Here is a 19,733-nt window from a genome sequence, read left to right as displayed (position 1 = left end):
CATTAAGCAATACAGAAATTCAGCCTATGGCTGACCTGAATATTCAGCAAGATGCTGAATTTGAGGTTCATCAGGAGCACGTACATAATTAGGAAGCTAGGCAAATGCCTAGATGGTACTTGCAAACTAGGAAAGATAGTCATTTGAATGCTCCTATTGTTGGTTGTACTAGAAGACATGCATGTTTGCATGATCATGCTAGTACAATGGAGGTTGTTATGGCAGCAAACACACTTGATGATGAGGAGCTTGATTGTTTTGAGGATGCACAACAGAGCGTGCATTGGATGGTGGTAATGCAAGTTGCATTTGATTGTTTCATGAAGAATTAAACATGGGATTTATTGACATTGCCAGTTGGAAAGAAAGCCATTGGTACTAAATGGGTCTATAAGCTGAAAAGAAGAGCAGATGGATCCATTGATAAGTACAAAGCCAGGCTTGTAGCAAAAGGCTATGTGCAAAAGAAGGGCATTGATTATGAGGAGACATTTGCTCCTACATTCCCTATGACCACCATTCGGTGTATGGTTTCTTTTGCTGTCCATTATGGTTGGATTGTGTACCACAAAATTGCATTTTTACATGGGGAACTTCAGGAAGAAGTGTATGTATAGCAGCCCATTGGTTTTGCAGTTGAGGGATCCGAACACTTGGTATGCAAGCCAAAGAAAGGCTTTGTATGGTTTGAAGCAAGCTCCTTGAGCTTGGTATGCAAAATTTGATGCCTTTTTACTCAGCCAAGGGTTCATTAACAACCCATCAAAGTCTACTCTTTGCGTATGCAAAGAGGGGGGATCCTTGTTGGTCATTTGTCTTTATGTAGATGATCTTCTGCTCACAAGGACACATGCTGATTAGATTTCAGCATTCAAGTAAAATTTGCAGCAAACTTTTGAAATGTCAGATTTGGGGCAGACATTTAGTTTATTCATGTGATTCTAGAGGCATTGGATTGTCACAATCTAGATATATTGGTAAACTCCTTGAGAGGTTTGACTTCCAGGATTGCAAGCCAGTTAGTACATCTATGGAGACTGGACTCAAGATGTCTTTGCATGATGATAGTGATTTGTTTGACATCCATACATTTGCTCCCGCAATTGGATGTCTCATTTATTTATGCAACACAAAGCGAGATATTTAGTTTGCAATTCAGTGCTAAGTAGATATATCCATAGCTTACGCACGAAACATTTAAGTTATGAAGTGTGTTTTTCGTTACTTGTGTGACTCTTGGATTGCTTTATGCGAAGCGGGAACCACTGCAATTACATGCTTACAATGATTCATATTGGGTTGGTGATTTTGATTCACGTCACTCCACAAGTGGAAACTGTTTCTTTCTCGGCTCATCTTGCATTTCTTGGCTTAGTAAGAAACAATCCACTATTGCTACATTGTCTTGTGAAGCTGAATACAAGGCAGCTTTCACTACTACAGTTGGATGTGTGGTTGAGATGTTTGTTGGTTGATCTTGATGTATCTATCATGGAGCCTTGTCTACTATCCTACCACTAGCAATGTGGTAGACCCACTTGGGAGGGCCTAAACTTTCTATAAATGCGTATGCTGCCCTCCATTCAGCCCTCAATGTTTTCGCAGATTTCAGGTGTTTCAGCTTGCTGCCCACACCCCGTTCGCGGAGGACATCTCAGCTGAAGCTTTCCATCGTTGTCTACATCAATTGGCGCTGATTTCTAGCCTTCTTCTCACAATTTGGAGCTGATCCGTGCTAGGCGATTGCTGTTCCTGCACAGAACTGCCGTTGTACTGCTTGCTATGTCATCTCCAGTAGCCTGCGTTTGGTAGTTTTCTCTCTCCTCCAGGCTATCTTGCTAGCGTTTTTAGTCTTTCTCTCTCCTCACTGCTATCTACATCAGATCGAGCTTCTTACTGATGCGTTTGATGGTGTTTGATATCCGGAGGCTACCTTGCTGCGATTCGGGATCTGTTCGGAGTACGACACACTCTCCGGCTCATTAACCCTACCTTGATCCTTGAGATATAGGAGTTCGAGGTTCAATATTCATTCACTGCATAGTGTGTTTGCTGCATGAGCATTTTATATTCAGCAGTTATATCACTTCAGTTATTTACTGTGCTCATTATCTCGGAGTTATCCTAACCCTAACTGTGTTCTTTTATCAATCTGTGCTTTGTCGTACGATTGTTATTTGTGTTTCTGTGTCAGAGTATTTCTTTACAACAGGAAGTGTCTAGTTTTCACTAGCAGGACTCACGTATTGCTGAAGCTTTAGGATTCAGTGCAAAGTGCTCATGCTAGTACCTGTCCTAGTTCATTCTCCAGTGCTAGTAGAGGAGCCCTGTTTTTTAGAGAGCACTTTTATGTATTTAGTGTATGCCATTTGTTAGTGATTCCAAAGCCAGCAGCTGACTCCAAGAGTAGAATCAGAACTTTCACCATCTAGCCTTCCATATAGTGGGTGAGTGTCTTAGATTTAGACAGTTCTGCAACCCTCATCCTTTAGCTAGGAAGGGGAGAAGATGTCAGAATTTAAGGATTTCAGAGTTTTTCCCTTAGACTCCTGCAATATCTTCGAGATGTGGACCATTGTGGTTGTCTTTGGCACAAAAGTTTATCCCAGGTTGGTCTTCTATCCTAGCCTACTCTAGAATCAGAGTAGACACTTACATGACCTAGTAATCAGACTTAGCTAGCTGTTTACAGATTAGCTTAGCAGCAGTTTCAACATTTCCAAATGTAGATTTTTTGAAAGTATTACAGCTGAGGATGACCACCATAGTTTCACTGGGGACTTTGTGGCAGACCTGCCATATCATCCCTATCTTTCCACTTGTATTCTTCTAGATTTGTTCAGATTATTTAGGCTTTCCACTGGTTGACCTGCTTATTTGTCAGGGCTGACCTGATTTATGGTTGTCTATACTGGCTGACCTCTTTAGACATGTAAGAAATCTTCAGAGCAAGGTATTACTATTTACAAAGTTGGATTATGGGTTCCTTTATGATTGTAATGATAAAATTCATAGGCCACAGAAGATGGTGGTATTGAGATTTAGAGTTTCTTGGCTGGCTGTAGTTTAGAGCTCTTTAAATATTCTAAATGTGCATTTGGACCATTTGGAACATGCTGTAAGTACATTTCCAACTTGTCAGTTTTTCAGTATGACTTACACATAATATGGTTGGCAGAAATTCTTTGAGTGTTTTGCTCTCTGGTATGCGTTTTTGGAAAATGTGATCAAGTCAAGACATAGGCTTGCTTATGCAGAGACAATGCACACACACACACGTATGCTCCAAAATGTGTCTAGGTTTGTTTTTGGAATTTTGTACTCTTTATTGAACTCTCTTGACATATGCTTATGATTTCTGCAGGGATTTTCTGAGCAAGCAGTGAATATATTTAGGAAGATGGAAGTGGATGGTATTCAAGCAAATGTGACCATGCTCAACTTGTTGATCAACTCTTTCAGTGTGGCAGGAAAGCCTGAGGAAGCTTTGGCAGTTTTTGATTATATTGTTGAAACTGTATGGTTCAAATCATGTTCCTTTTTAATGTGATACATTTATTATTCTTTCTTTCTTTGGATGCAAAATAAAGTGTGGCTAATTATATTACTTAGACGAAAATACAATGAAGTGTAAGTGCTCAACAATCTAGTTAGCGCTAAATGCCAAACATATTAAATATACATAAGGTCTCTCAGGGCGGTATGGGGCACACGGAAAACAGAAGCCATTGTAGGGGGTATAACAACATAGAGGGTTTCCAGCTCACAATGTGAAGAACATGCCATCTAGTTACTTTCTGCTTTTGATCATGCTATATTGTGCTCGTAGTCACGTTGGAATTTCGGAATTATGTTTTGGTAATTATTATAATTACCCTTGGAGAGAGAGAGAGAGAGAGAAAGAAAGTTATATTAACGTCTACAACAGGCCAAGTTGGCCTATGAGACCAAAATGTTGCATACAAATGTCTGGGAGATTTCAAAAGTCCCAGTGAAGCTAACATTTATGCTATGTTGAACTAAATTGAGTAGGTACAAAATGATATCTGGACTAGATACAATCTAGAGGTACTCCCAGTGCAGTGTGGAACTGCTCCTGGGGTGTTCATCCTAAGATGTCCCGCATGGGTCGGTCTAGCATGGAGAGGCTAAAGCGGCGGGGCAGGGCCCTCCGATGGCGGCGTAGTATCCCTTGTATCTTCGACCAGTGTCTTCTGCGGGGACGGGGGCCGGCGGGGCGTGGTCGCCGGGCTTTACCTCTCGCTGTGGCTATTTCTAAGGTGGTCCCCAGAGACCAGGACGCCGGTTGGGCTGGTGGGGTCTCGGTGGTGGGGAGGGTAGCTGGTATTTGGTAGAAGTCGTTGAGTGTGCGTTGGTTGGTGGCTCCTTGTCTTTGCTCCGTGGTTCGTAGGAGGTGGTCTCTGTGGCATCGTATTTCCAGTGGAAAGAGCCCCAGGCATCTCTGGTCTTTGAATTCCATCACCTTGGAGAGTGGTTCGAATCCTTCGCTGAATAGGCAGTGGAAGCGTCCCCGGATTTCGTAGTACACTGGGCATCTACAGAGTTGAGCGAACAATATCCAGTCAAGGAGTAGCCACATCAGGGAGGATGCCATCAGAGATGTGGAAGATGATCACCAGTTGTCGAGGGAGCGAACCGTAGTTCTTTGATGCCAAGGAGTCAGATGTTGATGCTAGGTGGATAATGATGATGCCAGATGATGGAGGATGAGCCGGGGTGCAAAAATGCAGGTCCCAGCGGCTCAATCTCTGTGATAGATGAGTGATGCCAAGTGATGGAGGAGGAGCCAGGTTGCAAAAATGCAAGTCCTACCAGCCTCTATGATAGATGAGTGATGAAATCATTGACGCTCAATGATCGCTAGAGGCTAGGATGCTAATGCCAAGCTAGAGATGATGACACCATGCAAGGAGAAGGCCTCTAGACTGAAAAACACAGGTGAAGGTGAAGCTTGAAGGAGAAGGGTATTGACGCCAAGCAGAGGATGGTGATGCCAGGTGGAAGATGCTCCAAACGCAAGGCCTGATGTTGGAATAGAGTGCCTGAAGCAAAAGGAGCAAGGGTGAAGGCATCCAGGAGCCATGAACCACAATGTCCTCTTGAAGGGGTGTGAGGGCAATGGAAGGGGTTGGTGAGAGAAGGGAAGTGATGGTAAAGAATGACTAAAGAGAGAGGTAAAGAATGAATAAAGCGACTGCTTATTTATAGGCATAAGCGGCCAGGGTGGTGCACCAGTGCGTGGATGCCCACTGAAAAAGGGGCCAAAATGTGGACACCAGTCCTTTTTGGGGCTGTTAGTGCGAAACCCTAAATGAAGTGTGTGAATTGAAGAAGTGGTTTCTCAACACCCCCTCTCAAGCCGAAAAAGGGATGAAGAAAGAGGAGCGAAGAGAGATACGAAGAAGATGTAGTGGATCCTATAGATCCAAGATTTCCATCTAAAGGGTAACTTGTAGTAAGGAACAGTGGACGAGATGAATTGTAGAACCTGACTCCGCCTCAGGAGAGAAGCCACTAACTCCATAACCCCATGTTGGAAGGAATTCGAAGGCCTTGTTACTAAGTTGTGGCTAAACCTCCAAGGCTCGGATCTAGGCAGTTTGTCAAGATCCTGGGTATCAGGAGGAGAAATGACTTCTTGAGGAGAGCCATTCCAAAGGAGTAAAGGGTAGGTGATGAACTTCATGATGAGGAGGGGTTCCCTCCTAAGGGTGGAGGTGCAAAGGCCCCCTCTGAAGCCGAATAAGTAGAAGCCCCATCGGAGGGCAAAGAGAGTACATCCCTCTTTGAATCCCCCTCTGCAAGAGAGAGGGAATCTAAAAACTCATGAACCACGGACTTCGAATGATCTGATGATGAAGTGTCGCCGATTGTGTCGAAGAAGATATATGGGCTATCAAAGATATTGAAGAACTCCTAGAGGTGGCCCCTTGAGAGTAGTCGAGGGTGGGGAAAAGGGAGGCTCATGATGAGCCAAGGATAGGCAACAATCGCTGTCTCTCAATGGAGCAGATTGTGGAGCCAAAGTAATTGAAGGTGTCGAACAATCATTGTCTCTCGAAGGGGCGGATTGTAGAATTGCGGGTTGTCGAGGTGGCATGCTTGAAACCCTAGAAGAAGTAGAAACAACCTTTGTAGTGCATTGCGGTGGTCGCGAGGAAGCCATGGTACCAATTGATCCTCCTATTGCTCAAAAAGGCTTAGTGCACATTGGGCGTCTTATGGTCTTGAGCATAAAAATCAGAAAGCAAGTACAAAATAAACTCTGAGGCCCAGAAGGGAGAGGTGGCATGAGTGCGGGAGGGTAGAAGCATATAATCTGGCGGGGTAGGAAGCAAAGGTCCATGGCGGCAAGCATCAGTGGGGATTTTGATGATGCTCAAAGAGGAGCATGCAATGGACTATCTATCTACTTGCGGAGAAGTCGTAGCACGAGAGTGTCAACCTGTAAGGGGAGAGTGGACGGGAGAGAAAGAGAAGGGTATCTTTTTCTCCTGGTGATGTAGCGAAAATGAAGGGGAAAATCAATAGATGATGCCAAACCTGCAACCTGTCTTTGCCTTCTTTGATGAACAGGTTCTTTAGCTCTCTAAGCTCTTGCGCTTTGATACCATGTCAAAAATAATAGGTATACCATGTCAAAATAAGTGATAGTGCAAAGAGACAATAGGTTTTGTGGGAAATAACACAGAGTGTGCACGGCAAACACTAAGAGAGAAGAGAAACTCAGAAACACAAGAAGAATACAGTGATGATGCATTGTATCATGCTATGAGAAGAAAAGATGATACAATAGAGCCGAAGCTAAGGAGATAACTGCGTTGTCGTGTTTGAATCAAGCGGCAACACCTATGGGAATTTGCACTGTGAAGGGAGTGAAATGCAGTCCTTCGGGTAGTGGGCTATCAAAGTAATCATTGGAAGGTGAAGAACAACTGGTGAGGGAGCAAACCACAGTCCTCTAATGCCGTCAGAGATGTGGAAGATGGACACTCGTTGTCAAGGGAGTGAATCATAGTCCTCTAATGCCGGGAAGTGACTTGGACAGCAAAACATGAATCCCAGAGTGTCGGAGCTGTCAATTGCTAGGAGAGCAACCCAAATGTTGACGCTAGGTGGATAATGATGACGCCAAATAATGGAGGATGAGCCAGGCTGTAAAAACGTAGGTCCTAGTAGCTTCTGTGATATTTGAGTGACGTTAAGTGATGGAGGAGGAGCCAAGCTACAAAAACGCAGGTTCTACTAGCCTATGTGATAGACGAGTGATGAAAACATTGATGCTCGGTGATGTAGACTGTCGTTAGAGACTAGGATACTGATGCGAAGTTGGAGATGATGACTCCAGGCAAGAAGGTGGCCTCTAGATTGAAAAACACAGAGAAGGTGGAGCCTAAACTAGAAGGGTGCTGACGGCGAGTAGAGGATGGTGATGCTAAGTGGAAGATGGTCCAAATGCAAGGCCTGATGCTGGAATAGAGAGCTTGAAGCAACAGAGGAAGGGTGAAGGCAGTCACAAGCCACGGACCACAATGTCCTCCTCAAGGGGTATGAGGGTAGTGGAAGGGGCTGGTGAGAGGAGGGAAGTGGTGGTGAAGAATGACTGAAGAGAGAGGTAAAGAATGAATGAAGTGATTGCCTATTTATAGGCATAAGCTGTCTAGGGTGGCACACCATTGTGTGGCCTCCCATTGAAAAAGTGGCCAAAATGTGGACACCAACCCTTTTTGGGGCTATCAGTGTGAAACCCTAAATGAAGTGTTTGAACTGAAGAAGTGGTTTCTCAACAAGCCTATGCATAAAAATCAGTGTCTGGAAGAGGGCCTTTGCCACTATGGGCGGTGCTCCCATCTCTGCTCTGATGATCTCATGTGGTACCGAATGTTTACTTTGAATCATCCATGAAATCATTAGTACGAGGGGCACCATTGCTCCCACCCCTCATGTATCTCCTTCCCCTTGGTTAGTGGTTGATCCTTTGTGGCTCTCCTCATGTGGTAGAGGCTTGAACCCCATATGGGAGCCCCATATAGAAGTGCTGTTGTAACCAAAGTGTCGAATAGCCAGAGCTTCATTTGAGGCCATGGAACTGTATCTGTGCGCACTGGCTCTTCATTGACCCTAGAGCCACATAGCTTTTCACTATCTCCTCTCTGTATGTGAAATGGGGTACTAATTGTAGAATCCACTAGGAGGAAGTGTTGAACACAACCTTGGTTTTCTCAAGGTTTAGTGTGAGATCCCTGTTGGGAATAAAGGGCCAGCATACCTTTTATATGTGCTCGGGTGTGAACACACCCTTAGCACTTGTACTTTACATATAACTATCACGAAAAACCTAAAAGTGGTACCACTCATTGTACCCACACATCGTCCATCTCACTCTCTCTCACTCTTTATTGCTGCTCGCTCTTTCTCTCTTTCTCTCCACCATTGCCATTGCTGAATATTGTACCTTCACTATAAATCAGCCACCACAAACTGGTATCAGAGCTGAAGGCCATCTCGACCATGCTTCTGAAGCTTGTCCGAGCTGTGACACAGCAGGTTGTCAGTTTGAGTTAGGTCACAGGACTGTCCAGCAGTCAGATGCAGATCACAGTCGGTGTGCAGGCAGTCAGTAGTTGACAGGTAGCCTAGGATGGGCAGGCGTCAGGCAGGTCACGATAGATAGGCAGGCGTCAGGCAGGTCACGACAGGTAGGCGATAGGCGATAGATAGGCAGGCGACAGGCAGGCAGACGGTGCCAGTTCAGGCGACAACGCGAGTAGCCACCATTGACAGGTCAGCGCAGGTTGTGTGCAGCCTGACCTGCCGACAAGTCTTGTAAAAAAAGAAATCATTATTTTTAGTTGCTTTGCAAGTTGTCACATGCACACAAGCACAGCCTGACAAGTCTCAGAGATTTGGCATACATTTATTCCCGGAATTTGGGGATTTTGGTGTATGCTTGAAGATTTTACTCGGCTGAGTAAAATTTGTGGAATTTTGCATACTCTCGGGTCTCAGAAATCGGGGCTTTTCATGTAATTGCGAAAATTATAGTGGGAGAGGTACAATTTCTTGAAATTTTGACACATTGGACCGTGCACAATTTGGGGCTTTTGCAAATTCTGCAAAATCTGGGTCAAATTTGGTCTTGTTATGTACTTGTAGTGCAATTTCTGTGCAATTTGAGCACATTGGATCTCGGGCAAATTTGGGGCTTTTGCAAAATTTGTGAAATTTCGGCAAAATTGGCTTGTGCAATCCAGTTGGGAGTTATTTTTGATGTAATTTGAGCAGTTTGAGCAGAGACATTTTTGGGGCTTTTGACCATGTGAGTCAATTTTGTGCCTATGGATGGATTTGGAGCAGAACTTGCAGCTAAAATTTGGGGTTTTCTCATGAAATTGATATATTAGCCCATGATACGGCTGCAATTGCTTGCGATGTGCTGTAGCACACATTTCATACCTTTGAAAATTGATTTGCAGATCTGAAATTTCTGCTATTGCTTGTTTTTTCGTTGCTAGTTGGTAGTTGCTTCATACCTTGGTCATTTATGTGATAGTTGGGCTCACATTTGTTGACTTTTGAGTCACTTTTGAGCTGTAAATCATACTTGGCAATAGTGATAGCAGCAATCTTTTACAATTAAGAAGCTTGAGGGTACACACAACTGTGCTATATGGCAGAAGCAGTGCTATAATGTCTTGGTGCAGAAGAAATAGTTGAAGCCTATAAAGACAAAAGGGTAAAATCAGCAACCATGGATCTGGATGAGTGGGATGAATTAGATGAGCTTGCACGCTTCACCATAGAATCCTCAATGTTAGACACTCTGCTCTTCAATATAGAGAAATTGAAATGTGCCTATGATATGTGGCAAAGACTCATAGTTGTTAGGTGCAAAAGGTACGTTAGGGTACGGTACGATGAAATATGGCACTAAATCCTACCTTATGATTTTATAAGGGTATCTTTTATTTGAGCTGGATGCAAATGTGGAGCCCCCACCACCAATGGTAGAGGCCTCTCCCGCATGGGGTGAAGATACGCCCACATTTGATGCTTTCTCATTAGTAGACATAGGAGTTGGTGCTAATAAACCACTTCCTCCTCTTGTGGATCCCCCTCTCATTGTGGTGAGAATCTCATCCGTGATGTTTTGAGGGATCTCCTTGCATGGAGCAACTTGCTCCCTCATCTTGGAAAGATGTTGGAGAAGTCAGGTTGCACCACTTGTATAGTGCTTTTCGCAATACTTGCATATCCAATGGTGGGAGTTGGACTTCTTTGTGTCCCTCTCCACATGGATCGCGTGCAAATTGAAGGCGTCATGGTTCTCACGAGTCATGGTGCCGATGATAGATGGAGAGGCTTGGAGGAGAGTGAGAGAGAGAGGGAGAGTGAGGTGCTTGAGTCTTGACTCTTGAAACTTGAAAGTTGAAAGAGAGGGAGAAGGTTGGGGTAAAGTTGAAAGAGCAAGAGTGAGAGAGAGGGGATGGGAGAGGCTTGAGCCTTAAGCCTTCATAAGGTGTAGGAAAGAGGAGAGAGTGAGAGGCTAGAGCTTTATAGATCACAAATCAATTCAAGATCCAAGAGAGGGAGATGAGAATGGCAAATGCTCGTTGAATTGGTGTGGAAGCATGGAGGAGAGGAGCACCTTTTGTAGATGAGAGAAGGGTCAAACGGTCAAAGAGGGCTACCAATTGGATGTAATCCAAGGAGGGATGGGGGGGGGGGAGTTCATAGTTGAAAAAGGGGGTGAGATGAGGTATCTAAGGCTCCCCACCCCCCCAAAAGTGCCACGCAAGCGGAACGCGGGGAGACACGGGAAGGCACGGTAGACGCGGCAGCCAAAGAGGACCTGTTTTTTTTACACGAAACCGTATGGTTATGTACGGTACTGTAAGGTGCGAATTGTATGGTATGATCAGTACCATATGACGTGCAAAGGCAACCTTGCAAATGCTTGAAGAGTTATATGCTCAGAAATGTGCAGCTAGCAAGGTCTATTGGTTGAAAAAAGTGATGGATCTTTGTATGAAGGAAGGTATAGCCATGTTTGTACATTTGTATGAGTTTAACTCTATTTTCAGCCAGCTGATTGCTTTGGAGCTTCACATTGATGAGGAGTTCAAGGAAACATTTTTACTATGCACTTCACCTGAAAGTTGGGACACTTTTAGGACAACAATAAGTAATTCCAATGCTATGTTGTTATATTTAGATGTGGGGAGCTCTTTACTCATGGAAGAGCTCAATAGGCAAAATAATTTAGCCAACAAGTCTTCTAATGCACTGCATACTAGAGGCAGATCCTAGCAGAGGGTAATTCTGAAAACAAAGCATGCAACAAGTCTCTTCATCATTGCGGCAAGAAAGGGCACTTCAAGCGGGATTGCTTTAAGTGGAAGAAAGGAAAGGGGAAGGCCAACATGCAAAAAAGAGCAGTGTGAAGATAGAGGAAGTCAATGTAGTTAGTTACGAGAGTGACAATGGCAGTGATCTACTCTTTGCTTCTTCTTTTAGTGCATAGTCATTGATTGTAGACTCTGATGATCACACATGGATTATTGATTCATGTGCTTCATTTCATGTAACACCACACCATGAGCGGCTTTCTGACTACAGCAGTGGTAGACATGGTGTTGTCCACTTGGGGGACAACCATGCATGTGACATTGTAGGGGTTGACAGTGTGTAGTTTGTAGCATGGTTCAGTGTTCTTTTTGCATAATGTAAGGCATGTACCTGAGCTCAAGAAGAGCTTGATAAGCAGAGGGTAGCTAGATGATGAAGGCCGTCATACCACTTTTGGGAATACATGTATTTATTTTTCATGTTGCTGTTTAACAAATGCTCTCCTTTTTGAGTCTATGTGACATAAATGAAAATATTAGTCTATGACTATTCATTGTTGACATCATCACTCATGGCATATTGTAGTCTTTTATATTAACTTCTAAATCCTAATCTTGAAAGTTTTTGAAACTCATGGATTTTGATTTTATGGACTTTTGTAGAATCATGTATACTTATTAAATCTCTTCTAATACTATATATATACTCTATATTGTTGAGGCATTCAAGTATTTTGGTGTAAAGATTCAAGTTACAAATGGTATTACCTCTCAATATGTCCAATATAAAAATATTCCTAGAAATAGACATTAAATCCATTTTCTTGTTTCACCCAAGACCGAAACTTTGTTTCACGACTCCAAAACATGTTTTTGTTTCGTTGTTTCCAAAACTCTAGGCAACTATGCTCTGTCAAAATAAGTGACAGACATGTTAGAGCTCCTAAAGTCCTTGTTTGAGGCTCACAGGTAGGAGATGACAAGGCATAACAATCACGAGTACTAACACTATTGCCTTTGGGATTTGTAGGCTCGGAAGGTTATTTGTAGCCATAATGTTGTCTTTCGTGATGAAAAGATGCATAAGCAACGAGAGCAAGTGATTGAGGCATGCAGGGTGGTCTTTCAAGAGGAGCCTTTGTCGAAATAGCAAGTATGCTCTGATACCATGTTAAAATAGGGTTATGGAATGGTATGTACTCATACCATATCAGATAGATAGTAGGGTTTGCGGGGAGAAACACAGAAGCTTATACAATGGAGCCAAAGCTTTGAAGAGAACCGCATTGTCCTACCTGATCAGGCAACAGTACATGAAGGAAATTTGCATAGTAAAGGGAACGAAATGCAGTCCTGTAGTAGTAGGATATCAAAGGTGATACTATGGTGAAGCAAAGGACAACTAGTTGTAGAGGGAGGGAAATGTGATCCTCAGAAACTATTAGAGACGAAGGATATGCTAAAATCTCTCTAAGATAATGGTTGCTATCAACACGACTGTTGAGAAGCCACCTAGAGAAGAAAACACAAGAATATCTGATGAAGATCTTTGCGTGTAAGTGGCTGCAAACAGGCAAGTGGTGGGCTGCCCTTCAAGAGTGAAGAAGCCACAAAAATGCAAGTATTTGGTGTAGGGTTGATAAATGTTAGTAGATATGTCATCTCATGTACGAGTCTGTGCATGCGAGATTGGGTTGGGCACGTATTAGATATTTTAGGGATTTTTATTATGCATTATTTTTTATGCCAATTGGCCTTTAGCCTTGGCCGACTAGTTGCTATTTATGGCATCTCTATTTCCTATATATTATGTGCTCCTCCTCAGTTAGTGCTTACTTGGTGGTCCTGATTGGAGAGAGGAGCTAGTGCCAATGCCCACGGAGCCAATGACTCATGTTGTACGCGACTGTCTCATGTCTTGGTATATGGATTCCATTTCTTGAGCATTCTTCTCATTTTTCTTCTTTTGCAGTGTTCTTTTATTCTCTCTGTCTTGTGTTCAATAGTCTTATTAGGATACATATACTCTTCCATTGATGCATCCACTTCTGACATGGTATCGGACTATAGGATCTATGTTCTTGCTGATGTTTTTCTGCTCATTACAGGTTTGTTTTACCTCTTCTAATCAGGCGACCTGATGTTGATTGATTCCAATTCGTCTATCATCCACTATAGCTCTGAAGCATGCGAATTCATAAAAAGTTTAGGGCACCCAAATTAGGGTTTTGCATGTGGGACACAGAAACTCTTTAGGATCACATCTCTTTTTTAGATAAGAACTTTTTAAAATTAATTAAGCATATTTTGGGGCTGTTTAAGTTAGGCTAATGCATTTTCAGCTCAACACAAGCTCCCCTTGGAGTTTAATGGAATGGCCAATGCTTTGAGAGTACAAGCACGCTCGACACCTGTAAGCTTTACTCATATGTCCTCCATGCTACTTGAGCATGAGGCATCTTTGCGTCTATAGGGCAGGCTTTTGTCTCATTATACAAGTTTTGGTGAGGCTCTTCCAGCATTCAAGAGGGGTGACAAGAAGAAAAATTCAAAGGCTTAATATTATCATTGTGGTAAGAAGGGACACTTGCGAAAGGACTGTAAAGAGTTAGCGGCTTTCAAGAAGAAGAAGGAAAAGAAAAAGAAGTAGGATCAAGACTCTTCTACTAAGTCGTCCTCGTCCTTAGACTCCGATTTAAATCCTTTGGCCCAAGTACGGAAGGGGTCCGCTTCTTCAGACGATCGAGGGAAGGGCTTGGTTCCCCCTTCCTCTACTGCTTTCTAGTACAGGTGATGGGCATCCCTCAAGACTCTTCAGTGCGAGAGGGGGAGTGTGAGAGGGTGGTGTGATGGGGTAGGTGAATCTCATCTATAGAGGTATATTGGTGTACATGTTCTAGAGAGGAACATACTTGACGCATCACTGAAGTCTAATAGATTCAAATCTTGGAGCTGGGATTGAAATTTAGGCTCGTGATAGAGAGTGGGATTGACTCCTAGTCTAAGCTCACATGAGGGGACAATTTGGCGGTTTGCCCAAAGGTGGAGAATCCATGGTCACATACATTCAGAGGCATTTTTGATAGGATGATCTTGTATGCTATTGCGAGACATTGTTGACAAACATTGAGAGTTGCTATGATTATTCTCTATTTTCAAGTGTTGGTAGAATCAACATCAACATCAAGTTCTCTCCGAGGCACCTTAGTGGCGGCTTGCACATCCAATGGGTATCCATGGTTCTACTTTGGTAGACATTGTTGTATGTACTATGATGTTACATTATCCTTGTATATTGTATTGTATCAGATCACCCATAATCTGAGAGGGTGTTGTTGAGCTAAAATACGCTTTTCAGTTGATTAGCATTCTTAAATAGCCCCAAAAACACACTTAATTAATGAAAAAGCCTAAAAAGGGGAGCGGTCCGAGAGAGTTTTAGTGGTCCCCCTAAAACCCTAATTCTTTGGGGTACCCTTCATCATCTATAAATAGACAGGCGACCCCCATTCAACCTTATTCCTGTTTGTGTAGATTTCACACCCTTGAGTGCAAATTTCAGCCATCAGTCCACACGCATGTGGATGTCTAGCCCCAGAGATTGCTACCACACGTGCTGCTGCGTTTGCTCCTCCAGTGTGTAGGCGACAACTGGCAACCCATCTCCATCATTAGGCGATCTTCTGCTGCTGCGTTTGGACCTATCCTACACTTGGCGGCAATTGGTGACTACATCCAGAGCTTGCGTTTGGTGTCATCATTCTAGGCGATAGCTTCCTCCCTTAGGCAATAGCTCCACACTAGGCGACAACTGCCAACCCTCTTCCTCATCTGTCTAGCTTGTGTTTGGTGCTCCAAATCCTCCTGACACTTGTGTTTGTTGCATCCTCTCCATCCTACACTCCGATTGGTGGTCATAGGCTTCGGATTCGTCTCCGGTGGACGTCACTCTCCGACACTGCTCTGCTCTTGAGTATCTCTACACTCTTACATTCATTTGTAGTATTCATTCACTTCAGAGTTGTGTTTTTCTCTCCCTTGTTCTATTTGTGTTTGAGTTTTTGCGTTTAGAGTTTGAGTTTTGAGTTTTGCATTTAGGGTTTGAGTTTTGCTTTTTGTGTCTGTGTCAGTCTCTTTGTGTTTTGGTCGTGGTTGTACACTTTGTGTTTTCTCAGTGCAAACCCTAGGAGTTTTCTTCGCATGGTATCAGAGCTAGTGCTCTTGTAAAGAGTATCTTACGGATATTGTAGAGAGCTCGTCTTTGTGCGAGGTACACAAATACGACTCGTAACCGAATCACAATGTTGCAAACATCTTCTCTAGTTCCTATGATGTTGTATCAAGCTTCTCCATCACTGGAGGCCTTGAGACGGTATTATGGACTTGGTGAGGAGGATGACACTCCACTTTCACCTTTATCTTCTTTTTCTACTCCTATTCTGAATCTCACTAACATGACAGAGGAGGACTTTGATGAGTACTATTGCAACAAGTATGGTAATATTTACATCCCTCCTACAAGCTTTGCTACCACATTCGGATTGGTTGGTGAGGTTGGCCACCTCCTGATCATGGAAGGCATACGGCATTTGGAGCGCCTGACGATCCATCTTCATCATTTCAGCCATGTTCAATGTCAGGGCTCACGAAGCGGACAGAATTCAGGTACATCTACAACTTCTGTTTCGTTTGAGCATGTAACACATACTTCTCACTTCCCTCCCATCCTACCCTCTTCTACCTTCATCCTTGATCATCTCTCTTCATCCTTTCAAAATCTTGGATTACACTCCACATCCGCTTCACATAAACTAGGGGTTGGATCTTCCATCTCTGCTTCTAGCACCCTCTCCTTCTCTACCCCATTCTCTACCTCTTTGCACCATGGTACTTTGTTAGGGGGAATGCTACCCTGTAACATAGTGCCTCTCACCTTTCCGCAAATGAGCACATCCATAGCACTTGGGACGACTATGATGAGCATTTCTCTTACCACCCCCAAATTCACCTCTCACATGACCACTCAGATGCAGGGGTTTCCATCCTCAGCTTATGGTGCGTTTTCACACTCTCCTTGGGTTATATCTACACATGGATTCCCATCTTTTGCTCCACGTGTTCCCATCCCACCTCCTTAGGTTACTCATGCGGCTACCATGCCCATGTTTAGTCAGCCCATCCCTACCTATGGATCCACCGTTCACACTACTCGCATGCTTGGTGGGCACTCTGGGGCCCATTCCCAAGTGCACTTTCCTCCCCCATCTTACCCCCATTACACTTTTTCACACTACCCATCTCTGAGCACTACTACTGTTGCAATGGCCAATAATGCCTTCATGAATAAGACTCGTTTAACGAGTCGAATTTTATCACTTCGTCGAATTTCATGCAACAAGTGTGCACTTCCCTCCCCCATCTTACCCCTATCACACTTTTTCACACTACCCATCTTTGAGCACTACTACTCCTATTGCAATGGCCAAGAATGCCTTCACAGATAGGACTCGTTTTAACGAGTCGAATTTTACTACTTCGTTGAATTTCATACAACAAGTGCTTGAGTCTCAAGGTCTTTGGGGACTCGTCATTGGTCTAGAGCCTATGCTGGATCCTCGACTAGCTCACCCTGACTACATCTGTCAATGGAGAGTTCGCAATGCCACAACCAATGTTGAGATGATACATGGATTGTCTCCTGAGTTTCACTCTCACCTTCCCAACTCCTATGCGGCGTGAGATTGTACTCCGCACATAAATCTCGACTTTGAGCTTCAAGAGTTCTCTATTAAGGAAGGGGATGATTTGAAAGTCAAGCTAGCTAAATATAGACGGTCTCGCCAAGTTTGCCAATACTGGCTCTTCAAAGTTAGACGACGATCAGGTTACATTCTTCTTGAATAAGTTGCCCGAAAAATACTTCAATTTCATTCAGCACATCATCTCACAGTCTCGATTGTCAACCTTCTACAAGTTTTGAGTGCCAGTTCTTACATTACGCAAGGCTGCATGATCAAGTCGACAAGAAATCCTCATCACAACCTTATTCAGAGCAGAGGGGATTGGTTGCCTCTTTTTCAGGAGGGAAAACCAATAGTGGCAAGAACTTGCAAGATGCGAAGGCAAGCCAATCAAAGGGTGACTTGTCTTCTCAGATGGAACCAAAAAATCTAGACCTATCTGGCAGTAACTCCTTAAGAAAAACCGGTTTTATACACATTGCCAGAGAGTAGGCTATGTGGACGAGGAGTGTCACTCCAAGTTCCAAGGTCTTCCACCTAAAAAGCCTCAGCAGACCATTGCGACTGCCCAATCTAGTGGAGCTACGTCTTCCGCTCTTGCTCTTATACTCCTTCAGCACCCGTTGCTGCTGCTAGATATGTGGCCCGAGCATAGCCTCAGTAGATAGTCTCTTTCACTACCCTTGAGGGACTGGGTCATTGGTTTGTAGGTGCCGATTCCATTGCATTTCTTACATCCATCTCACCTTCCTCTCCACCTCATCAGGCATTCCCTTGGCAGAGCCCTGCTAGTAGATATACGCGACGATGGACACCTTCTTAGACTAGCATGCCTTATAGGTCCTTTAGGATACCCTAGGTCAATCTAACATCCATTTTTCGCACCCTTAGAGTCGGGCCCATAGGATTCATTGTCCTTAGCTTTTCCATTCTTAAGTCTTCTGCCGCATTTACTCGAACACATACACATTCATTGCATTGTCTTTTCAATTAGATTTTCTCTCTGTTATGTTTTCCTTTGGAGCATCTCACCACTGACCTTTGTGTTTGTAGATTCTCATCTCATTTGCAGGGTTTTGTCTTTCAGTGTAGGGCTAACTTGCAGATTACTTTGGTTCTACCCGGGCTAGAGACGTGGGGATGCGCACCATTCCTTTCATGGTTTCATCATCCTAGGAGTGCTTGCTCTTGAGGCGGATTGTGCAACATCTCTCTTGATGCTATCATGGCTGTGACTTCTACCTTGCTCTTCCAGCAGGGTACTTCATCTACTTCATGTTCTTCCATTTCTTATGGTTCTTGGTACCACACGAAGACTGACATCATGCTTCTCTTCCTTCTTCGGTATCTCCATCTAGGTTGAGAGGGGGTTGCTACCCTTCTTAGTATTCTACAGGCTTCAGCACTTTGTTTTCGACATTGGCTTCTTCTCCCTGTTGTACCTATTTTCGACATTGGCTTCTTCTCCCTTTTGTACCTTCCCCTTTGCATTGCATGATTTTATCATTGTTGTATTGGGGCGCTTGGGCAAGTGAAGAATTTCCCCATGAGGGACACTGTCCAAGTGGCACCTGTTACATGAGCATTCTTCAGCTTGTAGCATACTTTGCATCTCATTGTGCAGAGCACCACTTGAGCGGATCCTAAGCTCTTTCCACTGGTGGTTGCTGTTACTACACCACCATACTCCATCACACAAATACCTCCACCTTTTTTTTCGATGGGTAAGCTTGTACTGTTTTGTGATGTGTTGGGTGTACCCTCCCTACTCTTGTCTTTTGGGTCACTATCACTCAATCGGCCGCATTCCATAAAATTTAACTCACTTAAAAAAAAAAAGTTCAATGTGGCTCTATCCGCCTTTGTAGGGCTTGATAGGCCACTGGGCAATCGACGTGCACCCTTTGTCCGATGGCCTGTCCTCTCTGGGGTGATTGCTTGGACTTCCTTGGTAAGATAACCATTGCCTCTACACTCTTGGTAGGCCACTGGGTAGCTACCGTGCACCCTTTGTTCGATGCCCTAGCTGGCCTAACCTTTTGGCTTAGTTTTGGGCTTGAGAGGGGATGTTGAGCTAAAACACGCTTTTCAGCTGATTAGCATTCTTAAACATCCCGAAAAGCACACTTAACTAATGAAAAGCCCTAAAAAGGGGAGCGGTCCAAGAGAGTTTTATTGGTTCCCCAAAAACCCTAATTCTTTGGGGCACCCTTCATTATCTATAAATAGAAAGGCTGCCTCCATCAGCCTTATTCCCGTCTGTGCAAATTTCACACCCTTGAGTGCAGATTTCAGCCATTAGTCCACACACACGTGGCTGTCCAGCCCCAGAGATTGCTGCCACACCTTCTGTTGTGTTTGCTCCTCTAGTGTGTAGGCGACAACTAGCAGCCCATCTCCATCATCAGGGGACCTTCTGCTATTGCGTTTGAAGCTACTCTATACGTGGTGGCAGCTGGCGACTACATCCAGAGCTTGCATTCGGTGTCATCTTTCCAGGCGATAGCTTCCTCCATTAGGCGACAGCTCCTCCACACCAAGCGATAGCTGCGAGCCCTCTTCGTCATCTGTCCAGTTGCTCTAGGTCCTCTTGACACATGCGTTTGCTGCATCTTGTCCATCC

At 44.0% G+C, this 19,733-nt stretch overlaps 1 protein-coding gene across 5 annotated transcripts in view; it reads left to right on the top strand.

Annotated features, from left to right (window-relative positions):
- The window catches only part of LOC148032701 (uncharacterized), a 60,691-nt gene that overhangs the window by 21,431 nt on the left and 19,527 nt on the right, over positions 1-19,733 (top strand). For 4 of the 5 annotated variants that reach the window (XM_087683332.1, XM_087683330.1, XM_087683331.1 and 1 more), the window contains exon 3: positions 3,365-3,517. In XM_087683332.1, coding sequence (XP_087539458.1) covers positions 3,365-3,517 — 153 coding nt within the window. Of the gene's footprint in view, positions 1-3,364; positions 3,518-19,733 lie in introns of those variants that run through there. The other variant, XM_087683333.1, reaches the window with a different exon arrangement.

Source organism: Lygodium microphyllum, chromosome 8 (genome assembly GCF_053477565.2).
Source record: "Lygodium microphyllum isolate KBCC chromosome 8, Lygodium_microphyllum_v1.1.10, whole genome shotgun sequence".
NCBI lineage: Eukaryota > Viridiplantae > Streptophyta > Polypodiopsida > Schizaeales > Lygodiaceae > Lygodium > Lygodium microphyllum.
This window is presented reverse-complemented; position numbering and strand designations above follow the sequence as displayed.